At 42.5% G+C, this 18,979-nt stretch overlaps 1 protein-coding gene across 1 annotated transcript in view; it reads left to right on the top strand.

Moving 5' to 3' along the window:
* RNPEP (arginyl aminopeptidase) overlaps positions 1 to 18,979 on the top strand; it is a 208,487-nt gene that overhangs the window by 65,420 nt on the left and 124,088 nt on the right. Inside the window, exons 4-5 of the mRNA XM_069238946.1 lie at positions 5,181 to 5,297; positions 5,714 to 5,949. Of these exons, the coding sequence (XP_069095047.1) occupies positions 5,181 to 5,297; positions 5,714 to 5,949 (353 nt within the window). The remainder of the gene's footprint in view (positions 1 to 5,180; positions 5,298 to 5,713; positions 5,950 to 18,979) is intronic.

Here is an 18,979-nt window from a genome sequence, read left to right as displayed (position 1 = left end):
ACAAAAAAATGTAGTGGCAATACATCCAACTCATTGTAACGACTAAATGGTCTCCAAGCCCACTATAAGTTTTTTGGCCCACAGAATACTTGCATTATCTGGTAGACAAGGCTTAAAAATGCACTGTTGCATTACAAATGTCTTCTTTATACCACAGGGCAACTCAGTCTTCCCCCAAGGAACTGGGTAATGTAATTTACAGAAAAAATATGTTCCCGGAGGAATCATATACATTCATGTTCATAACAACACGTCATTGGTACAGTACATAAGTGATTTACTGATGTTGTATAGTTGGCTCATACTAATGATCAGTATAATACTGAGTTCAGCATAAGTAATTACTCTGGAAAAAAATGTCTGTGTATTATGAAAGCCAGCACTAACCAGAGTCTGTTCCTGCTAAAATATAATTATTGAAGGTGTATTTTGCATCTAACTCAACATTTCTTGCCTTCTACTTTGAGTTTTTTTCCTAGTGGTAGGCTTATAATGTAGTTCTGTATTTCTCTGATCTCACTCACTCATCTCATCTTATCGCAAATCTATGTCTGCAGTTTGACTATGTGGTGTTAACAATGGTCCATGCCAGAGTTTTCTTGTTTTGGGCATTTTCTGCAGGGGGGAAAGGAGTTGGTTTAGAAACATGGTATCTCTATGTAGGGAAAAAAACAGGCAGTGTTCTGCTGACAGTACATGACCTTTTAAAGCTTAACTGGTGTTACCATCTGTTTCTTGGACAAGAAGTAAAGGGCTCATGAAGTGAATTATGCTACTACCCAAGCCCACTGCGCTACTCCAGATAGCACAGCACAGGTCCTCAGATGTTCTTGCCTCAATTTTACACGCACATCACCGTCGAGGGAGCCCCTATATCAAGAAGCATTGATCCTTAAACTCATGAGGAACTTCTCAGTGGCTGGATTGCACTGTTGATATTGTCGATATAGCAGAAGAGGCATCCATTGAGTTGTGGCCCCGTTCTCAGGAGGGTCAAATATTTCTTTGTCTAATGAACAGTCGGAGACAGGCTTGTGCCTCATACTTTGAATGTTTTAAAAGGCAAGGAATGAGAAACTAACTAATGCCAGAGGTTTGCATCATGGTGCAGTGGTGCTAGACAACCATGAAAATAGAACCACCAGGAGGCCATGCCCATAGAACAGTGGTCTTCAAACTTTGGAACGCTGTGCCCTCCTAAACAAAATATTTTTCTATTAGCCGCCCCACGCCCCTCAAAATTTGGCTGATGGTGATGCAGTGACGCAGCAAACTAAAGTGCTGGACCAGTAGAAAATATACTGGGCCAATAAGGAAACAATACTAAACCCTTCCCCCTCATCTCACTCGCCTCTTACCTTCTGGATCATCTTTTCTCATTGGTTCCTCACACTCTTGTTAGATAGTACTCATGGCCCCCTCTTTGCTCACGGCTCCATCTTGAGTCACAGTCTTAAGTCATAGCACACCTCTTCTGTCACTTCCTACATTCACACCCCTACCCCTCCCCCCCCCCCCCCCAAATTGCCAACACCGACCCTCTGTTCAGTCGCTGTCCACCTCTCATGTGCGTTAACATCTCCTTTAAGTGTCTATCTGGCCATCTCAGTCCATTTGTTCCACTCCATGCCTCTCCCATTACTGTCCAGAACTCCTGCCAAAGACCACCCCTTTAATCTCTTACCCCTCTCTTGATAGTATCCACTCTTCCCATCAGTATGCACCTCTCTCCTGTCCTTGCCTCTCTCTCCTATATACACCTCTCCCTTCAATGACCACCTCCCCTCGACAGACTACCTCTCCTGTTCCCACCCCTCTCCGCCATCACTGCCCTGTGCAACAGTTTCCACTTCTTCTGTCTGTGTCCACATCTTTTATGTGTGCCCCTTCACCACTTCCTCCCTCTTCCATCAGTATCCACCTTTACTGTCGCTGTCACTGCTTCATTGCGGCCCACCTATTCCTTTACTGCTTATGCCTCTTGTCGATGGTTACCTCTCCTGCTAGTGCCCTCCTACTATTGCTAGTGTCACTTGTCAAAGATCACCTGACCATTTCACTTTTCCTTTTCTATCTAGAGTTGCCACCATTCCGAAACCAGAAAACTGGTAACTTGTTCATGCGCTAAGTGTCAGCAAAGGCGTAGATGTGATACTTAATATAGTTCTTCATATAAAACCGTCTGTGTTCCTTTATAACATGACTTTTCTGTTTTTCTTACTGTACTTACCAGTCAGGGATCAATAAGGCAGTTCTAGAGCACATTGTGCTTCCTTCTTATGTTGTCTGTTTGAAGTATGTACTGATAAAGGGGGGAAATGGCTTTGGGGAATCTTTCTTATTTTTGTATGGGTGGGGCAAACAAATTACTGGTCAAGCCAGTAGAAAACTGGCCAGGTGACAATCTTAACCTATCTCAAATTCTGAAGCCTTTCTCCCTCTTCACTATCTTGTCACTGCCCATCACAGCTACTCTTACCTGCCAAACCATCTGTGCTATTGCTCTCCATCATTCCCTCTTCCCTATCACAGATCCCTGTTCACAGCCCATTTACTGGTATGTCTGAAATGTCAGTAGAGTTGGAAGACAGTTGGTCTAGAATCAGTAATTAAATCTATTGGCCTTCTTGGGTAGTGATTACCCCCCACATTTGCCTTTGTCCTTCTCAGTAAACATACTACACCTTTATCACAATAGCTTTACAGCAAACTGCTTGTGTCCCACCTCTCCACAATCACATATTGACCTCCATTCAAGATCAGTCTCCAAAAAGCAAGAGTCAGATGTCTTGAAAATAAGCACAGCTACCCTTAAAAAGAGGCTGGAAACAAGCTCAGCCCTCACATTGACAATGATAAGTTTATTGCCGACATTGTTTGGGTTAAACATGTTTTTACAGGCTAAAAGTATAGAATGTGGAATAGTGCACCAATAAGTCTTCAAAGTGTCCAGTATGTGTTTCAATTTGTTAACTTCCTTTATTCCATCATAACAGCACAACAACAGCCAACACGTTTGTTCAATACACTTGAACTTCCTCAGGGATCTCAATATAAAAACATGTGTATTATCATATTGTAATCAAATCCAACAACCCATTTGTCACATACATCCTGGCCAAATGGGTTGATTTTTTTCCAAACGGCAAAAGCACGTGTGCGGGGATTTCACCCCACTGTAGACACTGGAATCGGTGCCTGTCGCCAACAATCTGGCATCTGCTCCCACGATTCATCAAAAAGATAAGTTCTTTTTGATCATTTGTGGAATCTGATGCCAGATTATTGGGTTGTTTGGTTATTGGATTGGATTACAACATGATTAGACATGCATTAGCCTTTAGCAACTTGATAATGCACCTGGTGCTAAAGGACAGGAACTGTGTGTCTGTCTTCAGCATACTGGTCTATGCAGGAGGCAGACATCACACAGTCTCTCAATAGGTTGCAGCCTTTCCAAGGTATTATGATAGTCTTAATATTCCTGCATCTTAAGGGGATCAGTCATAAAACAGTGGTGACTGGGCAGTGTCTGAGAGGTCTTGAAACTCTTGAAGCTTTACAAGGCACTCTCACAAAGCCGACAACCACAGATCAGGTACTTAGGTGGAAGCCACTACAGGTTAGTGGTTGGGAGCCAGTTGGACAAGCTATGGGATCCACTGCACTCTGGTGGGTAGTAGAAGGTGGCTAAAGTGATACGAGGAGTGAGAGGCCAAGGACAGGCCATGGCTTCCTGCTGCTGTTCACTTACAGTCTTCCTGACTTTTTTTCCATTCACTTTATCGCAGGGTCACGTAGCTGCAGCTACTCTCAGGAAAACAGAGAGAACCTATTGACAGCACTGCTCTCTGATTTTGGATTGGACTATCCAGATTTAATAAGTCTTTAATCTCTGCGGCACTTAGTGAATTAAAGTTCCTCAGATCATGACATGTAGCAGGTGGGACTGGAGATGACATTTGAATTGAGGCAGGTTCTAAAATACCATGCAATCTAGCACCCATCCTTTCAGGTTGATGCAGGTAGTTTCCCTAGTTCTGAAATATATTCCTCCTTAAAGGGCAAATAACCCTACTTGTGGATCAGACCATTCTATGCACATGTGAATAGAGCTTCTTTAAGTGAAATGGTGGCTGATGGGGCCAGCTTAAATTCAGCAAAGGTGCCATTTGATTGAAGGCTATTTGGCCATCTACGAGCAATATTGTGTCCAAACATTTGGATGGATCCAGTTGTTGTGAAGTGCGTTTTACCTACAGGTGTTGTTCAGTTCCATGACAACTAGCTACCCAGGAGGCACTGTCACTTTTTTCATGGGGGTGACAGGCACCTTTTAATCAGCCAGGGGCTGTTCTGGGCATTTACGTCTTGAACAGTTCACTAGACAAGGTGCAGGGGATTGTCAGCTTTACTCCTTTATGTAGGTGTGTTTGCAGCAGCCAATTCCTCAGCCACACTATTTCATTCAGGTGCCTCATCTCAGTGAACAGGCTAAACTTCTGGAATCACCCTGAATCAGGGCACTTGCAGAAGATTTTGGCATAATGAAACCTGTTTGCTACATTCAGCGTGGATTGTATCCAGCAGGGTAGGAAGAGAAGCAGCACGGGTGACTTGCAGAGAAGGTGATAACAGTAGACCTCTGACTACACACTCATACTCTTAAATTCAGGGGTCTTGGAGGACCATTCATGTCAGACTGCACAGGATTGTATAAGGAGAACCAGGAGGCCATCCCCCCATTGGGGTGTGGATTAAGGAGGCCTATAAACCACGGCAGTAGATCGGCTGCAACAACCACTAGTCATTTGTGTCTTAGCCAAGGAGACTGTAGCCACCCCAGATAAATGGAATACCATTTTGGATATATTTCTACTGTTTATCAGAGAGATAGTCTTACTTGTATTAGGTTGAGTATAGCAAGTAATTGTTTATGATTCTCTGTTGTTTTTTTCTCAATGCTTTTGATGATACAGCTATCATCATTCCCAGATTGTGTTCTTCTAGATTAAGCTGCGGCAGTGAATATTAGGCATTCCATGCTCCCTTTAAACAAGCAGGATGGGGATGAAAAGCTCAAGATCTGCTTTCAAATTAGTGATCTATAACTTTTATGTGTGTAATTGGATAAGTTATCCGAATTCCTGACTGAATCATTTTTGATACTTGTTTTCCAGGACTAGGGTGTGGGCAGAGCCCTGCCTCATTCAGGCTGCCAAGCAGGAATTTGATGGTGTTATTGAGGAATTCTTGAGTACAGGGGAGAAGCTTTTTGGCCCTTATCTCTGGGGAAGGTAAGAATGTAAAATGTTTAAAATGTTTTGACATATGTCAGCACTGTCTTATTTCTTTGAGATCAGTGTTTAAGAAACAGGCTGTCTTTTGCAAATTCACCAAATGCTTCCTTTTCCTTCTGTTTGTTTCCACTAATGTTACTATTTCACTTTGTATGAGCAATCAACCAGCGTTTTAAAAGGTAGCGGGGTTGCTTTTTGGCAATTTGGGGTTTGATCTGGGTAAATCTAAAGTGAAATATTTTAACAAAGGCTTTAGAAATAGCCCCATCCTACAGTCCCCTTCAAGTCTACAATCTCCTTAATCCATGACTTTAAATGTTTACCCTCACATTGTGAAAAATCATTTAGTTAATGATCCAAATAAATAAACCAGATCCTCACATTGAAGGTTGTTTTTATTATGTCTTCTGAAGGTACGATGTGCTTTTTATGCCCCCTTCATTCCCTTTTGGGGGAATGGAGAACCCATGCATCACTTTTGTTACTCCTTGCTTATTGGCTGGCGACCGCTCTTTGGCTGATGTCATCATCCATGAAATCTCGCATAGCTGGTTTGGGAACCTGGTCACGAATGCCAACTGGGGTGAATTTTGGTTAAATGAAGGCTTCACGATGTATGCTCAGCGGAGGATCTCAACCGCTTTGTATGGTGAGTTTTTAAGGGGCTGGATTACTTTTTTGTATAAAAAAGCTGTCATACCATGTATTTTCTACATTTTATCACCATATCATCTCCTTCTTTCTATAATAAGTGCACCAGAGCACTGAATTGTTGTTATTTATTGTATTTGCTGGTGATTTCTGAAGCACCTTTTAGGGCTTAAAGCCATTCTAGTATCACATTGTGCTACTGTTACCTATTTAGGAGACTTAGATGCTGAGTTTCCTGACAGGTGCTCTGCATGATTCTGGCTAACATAGATGCACACCTGAAAAGTACTGGAATGCTGGCATTAGGCCCCATCTAAAATGACACTCCTTTTAACATGGTTGACTTCTGTAGCCGAGCAAAGGCCAGGATACCACTAATGGTTGGTAGCATCTGTTGAACTACTTGAACCCAGTTTCCGAGGATGCCCACTGGCCCTGCTCTTACCAGCCTTAACAATTCAGACTCTACTGCCAGTATGCTGCCATGAGGATGGACTACAGAAGCATAAAAGGATTAAATGGATAGCATGGCTGCTACTCAGCTTGACCAAAGGTGACCATTGCTAACAACCAGCCTGTCTCCAATGATAGATAAGAACTGAAGAGCTCAGCATTTTTACTGTATGATTTGCTAGAGATTCTCTTCCATAACCCATACTCATGAGTGGGCTTGCGCTTTGTGTACCAACCATGAAGTAATACTTAATAGTAAGTTCTAGTAAAATCCTTGTCAACTACAAACCTTGCGTCACACCCACACACACTGAGATGTCAAAGTCCTCTTTATAAACCCTGTGGTTAAACAGACTTTATTTTTTGATGTGTCCTGCTATGAAAATGTATAGCCATGCATTGTTGAAGGTGTGCAGAAGTATATATGTCCAGTAAGATTCATTCTCTCTCTCTCTCTCTCTCTCTCTCTCTCTCTCTCTCTCTCTCTCTCTCTCTCTCTCTCTCTCTCTCTCTCTCTCTCTCTCTCTCACACACTCTCTTACTTTTTGGGAGAGCCATGTGCAGCGACTGCAACCTACTGTCTCTCCTGTTAGAGTGTTCGTGGCAAAGGAGAGTGAGTTAAACATTCATCAGGAACTTGTTATTGCTCATCTGTCCTTCCCAAAACCTATAGGGTTTTTCTCTCAGGAGTTTCTTTTTTTCTTTAGCTGTCACAGTTTTAAAAATTGGGTCCCCCTTACCTGGAGTAAGTTGAAGTAGATCACCAAAAGCAATGATTCCACCAAATAGATTATCATGTGCAGTCCCAAATATTTCTGTCATACGTAAATGAACAAATGCCATCTTCAAGTTGGACACCATACTAAAGTCTTCTATAATAATCAAAATGTGTATTTTGTTTGGGAAAACGTCTAAGTTCTTCTGGGGGTATTGCTATTTAGTTTCAAGTATTCCAGTCTGTTGGTGTGCTCCAGTGGTAGTAATAGTAGTTGGTGAAATGTTATTCATTAATACTATGTGTGGCTAATCAAGTTGGAACATTAACTGCACAAATAAGATTGAATTGGTAAAAAAAAATATGTAAGCTGTTTTAACTTTTAGAAGAAAACGTTTCATAGTACCAGCTAAGCATGATTCTATATTTTAATGTAGGCTGATATTCAGAAATTATACGTAAGTCCTGTTCATTTCGCAGTCCATGCTTAACACTTGTTTTAATTTCCTCAAATATTGCACCTTTATCACAATTTAAATGTGATAATGTGCTCAAAGTTTTCACTTTTCTAACTCCTTTCTTAAGTAGCAAATTCTACCTCACCCATAGCAACTATTCCTTCATTTACAATATTTGGTACCCCAAATGGGTTGCATGACTTGTATCAGAAAGTTTATTTGTACTTGAGGCATCCCATAATATTTCCAATTGAATTTTTCTTTCATTAAAATTTCTTAGTCCAACATTTCAACACAAATCTTGAATTCTGGTATTATAATATTGGATTTGTAGTCATAAAAAGATTTCTCATGAGATGTAAATATTCCAGTCAATTCTTCCTCTTTCGCCGTGGTTTGAAAAGCTGTAGCAGTGCTAAAAAATAAAATTCTTTGTTTGCAAGATTATCATATGTAAGTTTCTGGTAATTAATTAGTGTAGGTTTGGAATGAGGTATTAAGCACCCGTCTATTTACTGGTGAACTTTCCACTATTAACATCCTAACAACATTATTTCTGCAAATATGAAATTGAACAACTTCATGAAGTGACAGGTTTTACAATAAAGGGCTCATGTTAGGATAGTATGTGTCTATTACATTTGTTTTCACAATGTCCTTGTTTACAGGATCAAAGTGAGCAAAATATTCAATTTCTGGAAAAGTTTTTGAAACTCTTCTTCGTGAGGACGCTTATCCTAAACTAAACCATGTAATGGTGCGAGATTCAGCGTATAAACCGGAAGAGCTTAAATGGTCACATGTCTCAACTGCTAACACCTCTGTGAGAGATCATTAAAAGCCTAAATTGATACAGCCTTTTTGTTAAAAACTGCTCAGCAGAATTTTCTTTCTATGCTTTCTTTATATAGGTTTTCTCAAGTTTAATAAGATATGAAGTCACATACCGAGCAACAGCAGTTGAATTATGAGCAACAAATTGGATATCAATATTAGCACTCAGCATGTGCAGTATTAAAGGGTTCTAGTCATTGATCTGCTGAGATTTGTATCCTCTTTTTAAATTTAAATGTATGTGTTTTTTGGGGGCCTTCCTTTAATAGCATGCCTGACAGAAGACTATTCACTCTTTCTTTTTTTAGATCTAGCTTTGAGACCTGTTGTATTTTAGTTTTGGGGGGTCGGCCTTCAGCCGCCCAGAGACTTCTCCTTTCCTGGCACAACTGTCACTCTTCAATTCCTTATTCCCCATTTGTCCATGGCATGCATACGTCATGTCTCTTCCTCTGTTGAGCCCTCCCCGAGAGCACCGGCCAAGTACTATTCTCCATACACAGCAGCCATTTAAGTGACGATTTCTGGGCTACTTTTTAGGTTCGAGCCTGTGTCACATGCGCTTGCGCATGCGTTTCGCTAAGCGAGACGCTTTAGTAATTACAAAAGGGCTCGGAGCCCCGTCCACGTCACGTCAGTGTCTGTCATTGGTTCGTGGGCTTGCCTGTTAGAATCTGCTTGCTTTCATTAGTAGACGGCACGCATGCGTCATGCCTTTTCCGGTGGTTAGCCCTCCTCGAGCGCAGCGACCAAGTACAGAAAACATACGAGACTCACTGTTTTCCATCCGGCTCGTGGACTACTTTTTCTCTATGTTCCCAGCGCGATCTAGCTTGTTTTCATTGCAGCTCCTCAGCATGCACAGCGAACCTCTGCAGCGCCGCTGACCTCGTAAACATTTTTCTTGGGTGAAAGGCGCAGCCTAAATTGTGCATTGCTTATTGCTAATATCTGTCAGGACACCGCTGCGCACTCAGAGGGATATATGGGCATTGCCTTGCCATAGTGGCCGCTGTCCTGGGGTCGCTGTCCGCGTCGGATCGATTAGAGAGGCTTTTTTGTTTACCAGAGCGCTCAGCCCGAGGACGAACTGCTGATTTCTGCTAGTTTATATAGGGTTATGTAGACATAAAAAATAGTACTCTGCCTAGTGCATCTGCTGTGAAGAGTGTGCGCTTCAAGGCGCATCATGGTAGGCCGCTCGGCGTGGAAGGGAGAGCACGTGCCTTTTTACTCCTGATTACTTCATAGTATTGACACTTGCTTCACACTTAGCCCTTCAGCAGCCTTCTTTTGGCTCCTGAATGAGAATGATTGGAGGCCAGTGCGAGCTGGGTTTTACTTTGGGGTCTTCTACCAAAGGAAATGCAGAAAATTAACATTTGCTTTCTCTAAATGACGCACATGGCCACGTACAAGAGATCAGACCCACACATGACATGACGCAAGAGAAGGCATTGTGGGACGGCAGGTAAAGAAGGAAAGGCAGACCATGTCTATTGGAGTATTTTAGTGATATACCTGTAAGGATCTTTACTCATCTTATGAAATGTGTGGTGCGGTGTCCATGACTCGTTCAGGTACATTTCTGATTCCCTGGAACACTGTCTTGGAGTATTGTAAGAGGCTAGGGTTCGTTAAATATGCAAACAGTGAGTTTGAGATTCACGGAATCGAGGTCTGAAGCTACTCACTAGCACATATTGCACTTAAAACTGTGGAAAATCTGCCAGGCATTTGGAATTTCCACAGTTGCTAGCAGAGCAAAGGATTTGCCAAATGAATAGGACTTGCTTTGCTAATTCAGACCTATTAGCTTTGCAGGTGTTTTTTTGCTGATGCTGTTCTGAAAAACAAAAAAAATGGCTGGTCAGCATAGGCAACAAAAAAACTATACGTGCATGTATACTTATGCATCATGATGATTAAGGAGGACATCTTCATGACGCATGTGCGCGCCTGAGTAGTGATGCATATCTATGTTCGCATAATTACGCTGGGATGGTGTAACATGATGCATAAGTGCAGATCCATGCATATACATCGTACGCACATGATGCAGCTACCTTGTTAAGTCGAGCATAGCATCGCACAGGTGCTGCTTTTCCAACCTGTTGGTATGTATCTGGGCTTTTAACCACGCCCACCTCACGCCCCTCACTACCACTCGTTAGTAGACTTGCCTTTCAAAAATCCTTTCTTTTCGTTCGTAACTGCTTTACGTTTGTCCCGCCTTAGGGCGGTTTTGCTACCGCCTTGGCCATCGACCCTGTTACATGGATTATTGCACTTTTGCCGATAACTTTGACTGCAAGCGAACTTCTTTTTCCTTTTGTGGGTCTCCTTCACGCTCACAGTGGTGCTTTGAATTGGCTTGCTTATGTCAACTGTTACACTTTTTATTTTCAGTTTGTGTGGCAAGAAAAGTCCAGTTAGTAATTTTCAACACAAATAGCTCTAACTCGAGCAAACGCGAGACCCATTGCACTGCAAATGCTTGTTTAATTTGGTTTCAGAGTGCTTTTCACAAGCACTATTTCTATTTGCTCCCAGCGGTCGGTGCCGCAGTCACATTCCCTGTTATGTGAAGTGCTGTGCCTGGATGTTTACACTGCAGGGCTGGGCCGTTGCTGTTTGTCACTGGCACAGCGGCCGTCTGTATGTTTTACAGCCATCAGCTTTGCATGTGTAGGTGCTCGGCGGCGCTTTCTTTCAGTGTCGGGGGACCAGTCCGATAAATGCCTCTGCTCCGCTCTGGTGGATTTAAGGCAGAGTTTACAGTCTGCGAGTGAATGCCCTCACAGGCCTTTGCTGCCTCCTCTGCTCCCGGCGTATCCTGGCCAGAAAGAACTGTGCCTTCCCTCAAGAGACGCTCCCCTACAGGAACATTAATGATCCAGCCCCTCAAGAGGGCAGCATGGGCTCCTGTAAATACCAGTGCAGACACCTGAACCCGGCCTGAGAACCGAGGCCGCACAGCTCTTTCAGCCATGCCTTGGCGAGCGAGCAATCCCCGATCTCAGTGTACAGGGTACCCTGCTCTGAGGCAAGGAACCTCTGTCCTCCTCTGCCCTAACTGCCTGTGCTATCTGCCCCCTTCTATGGGGCGAGGGGCATGTATACTGGCATCTGTAGGCATTTTAGTAGAGTTGTGCATTCAACAGATTCCTAAGTTACATGCTTACACCCACATCTCAACGGAAGTACCTAGGATAAATATACTTCTTCCCTGAAGCACTGAAAATGTGCTTATGTGCAGCTTGTAGGAGAAACGTGTAAAATTCAACTTGTGTATGTACTTTATAGCAGGCGGACAGTTTAATGCATCGTATTCTTCAGGCACTTGAGTGCTCCGTGAAGGATGATCACAAGAAGCATGTGGTAACACCTACTGAGTAAGCTCCTTCAGGCAATCAAGTCTACTGTGGGCTAGATTTCAACACGCCAACTATTAGCGCTTTAATTGTTTTTCTCAGTGCGGTAGAATAACAAATTGTAATAATATAGCACATGCCACTCACAAAATTGTACCTAGGATGGTGTTACTGTTGTTCAGTTCAGCTGAAGTTATTTCACCAACGGGATTTCCATCCCGTGATCTGCAATGCACAGATGTCTACAGGAGGCGCCCAATCTACTGGTTACCTCATTGTTGTAAATATTACAGTTTTTCCGTCTGGCCTTTCCCCAGAGGTGTGCAATATCAAGCAGCTGAATATGGTGCTGTCAGCTACGGGCCCGCCAGAGAGCCTGCTGAATATTGAACTAGGGACAAATTACGATGGGGAGAGTGCTAGTAAAATGTTGCTTCACCTAAGATGGAAGAAATTCTAGCACGGGTTCTGCATTTTACCTCTGCATATGTGTAGCTTGATGAACAATTATCCCTGCGTACATTGAAACTTCTATCACCGTTTCCATATCTAGCTGCAGCAGGTACTATAACTTCTTGAACTTTATAAACCGGGCACAGAGGGATGCAGATATTTACATATTCACACTACGAGAGGGACCGACATATATAGGTACATGGTGGCTTTACACACAGATAAACATAGGCATGCACAGACCAACAAATATTTTACCGACACAACCGTATAGAGATGCACAGAGGCACGCACAAACATGCACAGACCTATACAGACACAGGATCTGCAAACACACGTCATCACACTTCAGAATGCACATGGTTGCACGCACTGCACACATGGATAGACACGCATCCAGATTTAACTCATAATAGACCAGCTCACTTAAAGACAGACACCAATACACACACCCACACACACTGATGCATACAGACACAGTAAAAGTAATACACCAATATACATACAAACACATAGATACAGGAACACAAATTAGGCACCCACAGGTATACGAAGAGCCAACTGCTGTAGAAATGCTACAGTACAGTTGAACACATCCTCACATAGACACCTCCACACAGATTCATACATAGAGACCCAGGCACAGACTGGATGCGCTCACACTTAAACACACGCAGAAAGGACACTGACAGACACATAGCTCTGTATAGACACAGGCACCAATAACTCCCAGACACATATACACACCGTCATGCTGATAGATACCCATGGACATTCTCAGTGGCACATGCAGACTGAAAGTACACGTACACACAGATACAAGAACATAAAGATACACTTTGGGCTCAGAGAAACTAAAGCAGACATACACACACCATATAAATAATACAAATATGTAGACAAACAAAGACACACATAGACCGTATGCACTCAAATTCAAAAGAAACATAACAAGACAGACAAATATTCAAACTGCAAAGAAAGACAACATAGGCAAAACCAGTAAGTTTTCTTAGCCAGCAACATGGCAAGACCTATTGGCTTTGCCAGTGTTTGATTCTTCTGCATGGGAAAGTTTTCTTGATCAAACTTAGTTCGCGTGCTAGACCATTCTAAAATACAGGGTCTAGAGCCAGAAAGTTTTTTTGATCAGCTCTTTCTCTCAGCTGTTTTGGGGTATTATCAGGGTCCGGCTGGCTGTAGACCAATCTGACATTTCCTGAAAGGTCAGTGTGTGGGCTGTTCTTTAGGTGGTTTATGGGCCTGCTTTATGGTCTGGTGGGCCAATTTACGATTGACTTCCCTAATATTACCACAGACGTTGCCTGCATCAAGCTCAAACTCATGCAGTCTCACGGACCTTAAAAAACACCAATACAGCATGTCTGTACAAGTTGAAAACGGCCCTGATTTGGAGAATGTGGGCCACTTTTTAACAAATTGATTTGCTAATGCGGGCCACCATTATTTTAGAATTTGGGCATATTTTCTGTCCCAGTGGAACCGTGGGTATTATTTAATACTTTAAATGTATTTTTACTCACAAATCTGTAGGACACTCGTTCCCGATAACGGCTCACACGTGGGTGCGCCCACACTCGTGGTGTGCTGCTGAGACCATGAAAGGAAACTAGATTCAAATGTTCCTCTATCCTGGAACCGAAGAAAGCATCTCAGAACTGGCTGTATATGCCTTACTTTTAGAATGATCGTAGCAGCGTTGCATACATTATCTGGCAATTTCTGAATGTTTTTCCCTTTACTCCTTTGTTTTCTGATTTGCAGTATTCTATTCTGAACAGGATATGTGCCACGCTCCCTTGTTTTTTTGTTCAGATTTCGTAGCTTCCTTCTCATCAGTATGAGGCAGAAATAACAGAGGCGAACAACACATCGGCCTTCAACAGCACTTGACTTGGAATCAAGAGTTAATTCACAAAGAATACTCCATTTGTAACCCTATTCCTAGTACTTCTCCTAAACCTTGAAGATAACTAAGTACTTCTGCGGTGGGTGACGCATTTGAGCCTCATCTATTTATGAATTCTCATCTGGCAATAGTAGATTTGCTGTGCACTGCTAGGTGTGAGCGTCTCTCTATTTTTCAATTGGAGGTATACTTTTGATAATATGCACAGCTGATAAAACCTGATTTCCTGATCCAGTTATTATACAGAAGAGTGATATTTAGTGGTGAGAGCAAGAAGTCCTGAGACACTCCATACTGGTAGATGTGACCTATTACCTCCTTCTTTGCAATACAAAATTCTGGAAACTGCCAAAAAACAATTGCAACGTTCTTGATTAAATAAATTGCTTGCGCAAGTTTACCATTTCCTCAAACCGTTTATGGCTTCATAATAAATATACCCTCATGTCTGCATTGGGGTGGGATAAGTCGTAAGTCGAGGGGATGCCATAAGGACTGTGGCACTTGAACTTCAACAGTGTAGAAATTATTTTAACTACATGGAAGGGAGGGGCTACCAAGTCAGTTGTAAACCAGTAGTGCTGATCGACAGTCAGCAGCATCCTGAACATGTCCATCATCCATTTCCTGTATTCATATGCAACATGGGTACCGTAAGATTTGTTTTATATAGGAGATGCACATTGTCTCATCGAGCAAAGTACTCTCCAAAAACGTTGTGCACATTTGTAATATTTTGTCTAACCTCCAACAAAAAGTAGCATACTTTCAGCTGCTTCTTTGGAGAACATGTACCATAAGGAAGATACCAGGTACATCCCGACATTCAGTAAGTGTATGGGCTTCATGTGATAATTACTTACTAAACTGTTAATTAATGCTTTATTAGGCTTGCCACATTCACCACCCATCAGACAGTCTGTCTTCAAAATTAATAAATTACTTGCTGCTTACTGGCATAGCATCGCTGCTCACAGTATGCAATCTGCAGCAGACAGATGAATACACTCAACACAGTGTGCTTCCTCTCTGGGTCCTGGAACTGCAGTTCCTGACTTTGCTGGGGCACAATTTGTATTTGTAACACTACCAGTCTATTGTTTGGGGGACTGTGATGTCAGCTGTCTGTCTAAAGGCATGTGAGCAGTTGGGCGAAAACATGTAAAGGAAATGCTGGCTAGGCAGACCTACTTGGCTGCATGTGTGCCGTCCTTGCCTGAACGATCAGGGTGAAAAGAGAATTCCATGAATGAGAGGCTGCCGTTTAAAGTGGAACTCAAGCCTGGCTGTCTTTATTTGTATCCTGATTGGCATGCTGTACCTAATGATTGACATCCTTTTCTGAGTTTCAAAGTTTGTGAAATCCCTGAAAGCACTCTTTAAGCTGAACTCAGCAAACTCGTGCGATTAACCTCCATCAATGCAGTGATGCAAAAATGTAATATTATGCATTACTCAGACTTGCGTGGCATTTAGAAGAGCTATTTTTCTACAACTTGAGAGCTCGTTTACTTTTCCACTAAACAAATCTTGCTTATACCTTCAGCATGCCAACTGTTTTTTCCACCATATAATCAGTGCAGATTGATAACTGAGAATATTATGAAAGTGGTCAAGGTTTGAAGCCTATCCATTAGCATCATCTGAGCTACTTTCCAATAGTATCCTACTTTCCACTTAATGAGTCATCACAATAATACACTTGTGAACATATTATAAGAAAAATGAATTCTATGATATTTGCATTTACTGCTTTTTATACAGTTTTACGCATGGTTTATGTAGAAAGACAGCAGAAAACAATTTGAACCAAAATGTACAAGTCGTAGGAATAGAAGTAAACTCCATGTGCCAGTGACAGTGTTGTAAACCTCCGCTTCCATTTAACAACTGAATGCATTCAGAAGTGTAGCCTTATATCTCATCAGTACTACGGAAACCCCAGATTACTGTGGTTTGTAAATAAACACCCTAAATTGTAGCACTGTGTCTTTGGTGACATATAGTCTCACAGTGGCACTAATTAGACCGTACAATACTCCACGCAATGACAATCTGCTCTATGAAACACCACTCCATGCAGTTTCACTCCATGCTTCTCAGCGCCACTAATGCCACTTCACTCCACATCACTCCACGCAATGCCACTCCTCTCTAAACAGCTGCACTTCACTCTGCGCCACGGAACTCCACTGTACGCCACACAACTCCACTCTATGCCATGTCACTGCATACAATCCACTCTATGCTGCTCCATTCCACTCAATGCTACGCAACGCGACTACACGCAGCATCAGTCCACCTTATGTAGTGCCAATCTATGTAACGCCACTCAACTCAACACCACTACACTGTACGTGGTGCCACTCTACATTAAACCACTGCACTCAACACCAGTTCACTCCACTCTACACAGCACCACTCCATGCAAGCGCACTCCACTCCACTCTACGCCTCATAACTCTATGCCATGGCACTCTACTCTGTGCGACTCCACTCTCACAATCTGCTCCAATCTAGGGCTCCTCTACTCTACAATGCTACTCCAATATACACAACACCATTTACACCACTCAAATCTGCTCTACACCATTCCACAACACTCTGTCACACTCCACAATATTTTACTCCACTGTAAAACAACTACTCCACTCTAACAATCTACTCCACTCAACTCTATGCCCCTTCATTGTACGACTCTATACTCCTCCCTACATTACACTGCACAAGACTACATTCCACTCCAAAACACACCATACCACTCATCTCTACACCACTCTACTTCATGCCATTCCATAACACTACACTGTACTCAACTTTAGAACAATGCACTCCACTCCCCTTTACACCAAAACCTTTTAGCCATACGGAATAGCAGCCACACTAAAACATTGGCAAAGCCATATGCGAGACCTTTTGGCTATGCCAATACTTGCTTTCCTTGGCTCTGGAATGCTCTTTAGTGAGTTCAAAGTTGTTACAACTGCAGATTGCCCAGCTACGCACTGTGTCTCAGCCCTGCAAGCTTTCCAGAGGCTTCTTATGCAAGCGGCATTGTGCAAACTTAAAAAAAAAAAAAAAAAAAAAAAAACATTAAAAATAAATAAAATTAAGTACCAATCATTCACCTTGAAATATAAATACAAGTTTTCAAATAATATGCCAAAATAGCAGCTACTACATAACAATGTAGGTGCTCACAAAGGCACACACATCATCAATCATATATACATTTGTTTCTTGGAAAATATATGGAGCTTAAATTGTTGACTCTGAAACCCGTAGGCTTAGCTTTTAATCCAGACTCTCACTTAACTACAGTGTGTAATCTTGGTCAAATCTGGTAATCTTCATTAATGTGAATCCTATCCGAATAGTCTGAAGATGTGAAATAAACCTAATCGCTCCACTTGCCAGGGTACCTTGTGCCATACCTGGATTTTAGTGTGACATGCAACCACACACAATTCCTCACCACACACAATTCACCAACACCCAACATAATCACACTTCACATAATACTACTGAATGCAACATGATTTGGCTCCACAAAATCTACTCAATACCAGATAAATACACCCCACATTAAAAAACACTCTATGCCACAAAGCACCAACCCACATAAATGCACTCCACATCATGCCACATAATTCCAATCAACATAATTTCACTCCTCGCCACACAGGTCCACGCCATACAATTCAACTCCTCCCATTTACATTCCACACCCTTAGACTTGGCATCCTTTGCATGGTTTTCCCTGTCATTTTGCCTCTGCTTCCTGTATTTTTGACTGTGTGCTGGATTTTGTTTTTCTGGTTTTTGGTACTCTGGGCACTTTACCACTTCTGACCAGTGCTAATGTGCATGTGCTCCCTGTGTAAATTGTGATTATGATTGTTTTTCCATGATTGGTATATTTGATTTACAAGTAAGTCCCTAGTAGAGTGCCCCATGTGTGCCCAGGGCCTGTAAATCAAATGATACTAGTAGGCTTGCACCACTGATTGTGCTACCCACACGAGTAGCCTCATACGCATGTCTCAGACCTCCCATTGCAGTGTCAATGTATGCAGTTTTAGACTGCCATGTCGACCTGGCAAGTGCCCCCACTTGTCATGCCGAAAAGGTCCCTTTTAGTTCATGTAAGGCACCCCTAAGGTAGGCCCTCGGTAGCCCCATGGGCAGGGTGCAGTGTGTTTAAAAGGTAGTACATGTAGTGGTGTGTTTCACATGTCCTGATAGTGAAATACTGCCAAACATGTTTTTCAGTATTGCAAGGCCTATCTCTCCCATAATTTAACATGATGATTGCCTTTAAACCCAGATTCCTATTGGTAGCAGATAAAAATCTGAGGTTTGGGGTCCTTGAAATCACAATTTAAAAATTCATCTTTTAGTAAAGTTGTTTTTTTAGATTGCTAGTCTGTTTGAAAATGCTACTTTTAGAAACTGGGCATTTTCCTGCTTAACCATCCTGTGCCTCTGCTTGGCTGCTGACCAGTGTCCAGTCTTCCTGGGCTAGAGTGGGAGGGAGGAGCTGACACCTGCACTTGAAAGGGCTGTGCCTGACCCTTCACAATACAGTCTCCAACCCCGTAGAGTGTGGCTGGGGCAGGGCAATGAGGAGGCAGTGTCTTGTGCACTACAAAGACTTTCCTTTGAAGTCTGCCTACTTCAAAGGCAGAAATTAGTAGAAGTAGTAGACCCAAAACCCCAGACTTTTAGAGCACTTCTGGATCAAGAGGAACCTCTGCGAAGGAGAAGAGCTGTGAAGAGGAGTACTGCCCCTTTTTGTGTGTGCTTTGCTG

This window comes from Pleurodeles waltl, chromosome 6, assembly GCF_031143425.1.
Source record: "Pleurodeles waltl isolate 20211129_DDA chromosome 6, aPleWal1.hap1.20221129, whole genome shotgun sequence".
Classification (NCBI taxonomy): domain Eukaryota; kingdom Metazoa; phylum Chordata; class Amphibia; order Caudata; family Salamandridae; genus Pleurodeles; species Pleurodeles waltl.
The sequence above is the reverse complement of the archived record's forward strand: the minus strand, read 5'-3'. Positions and strand labels throughout refer to the sequence as shown.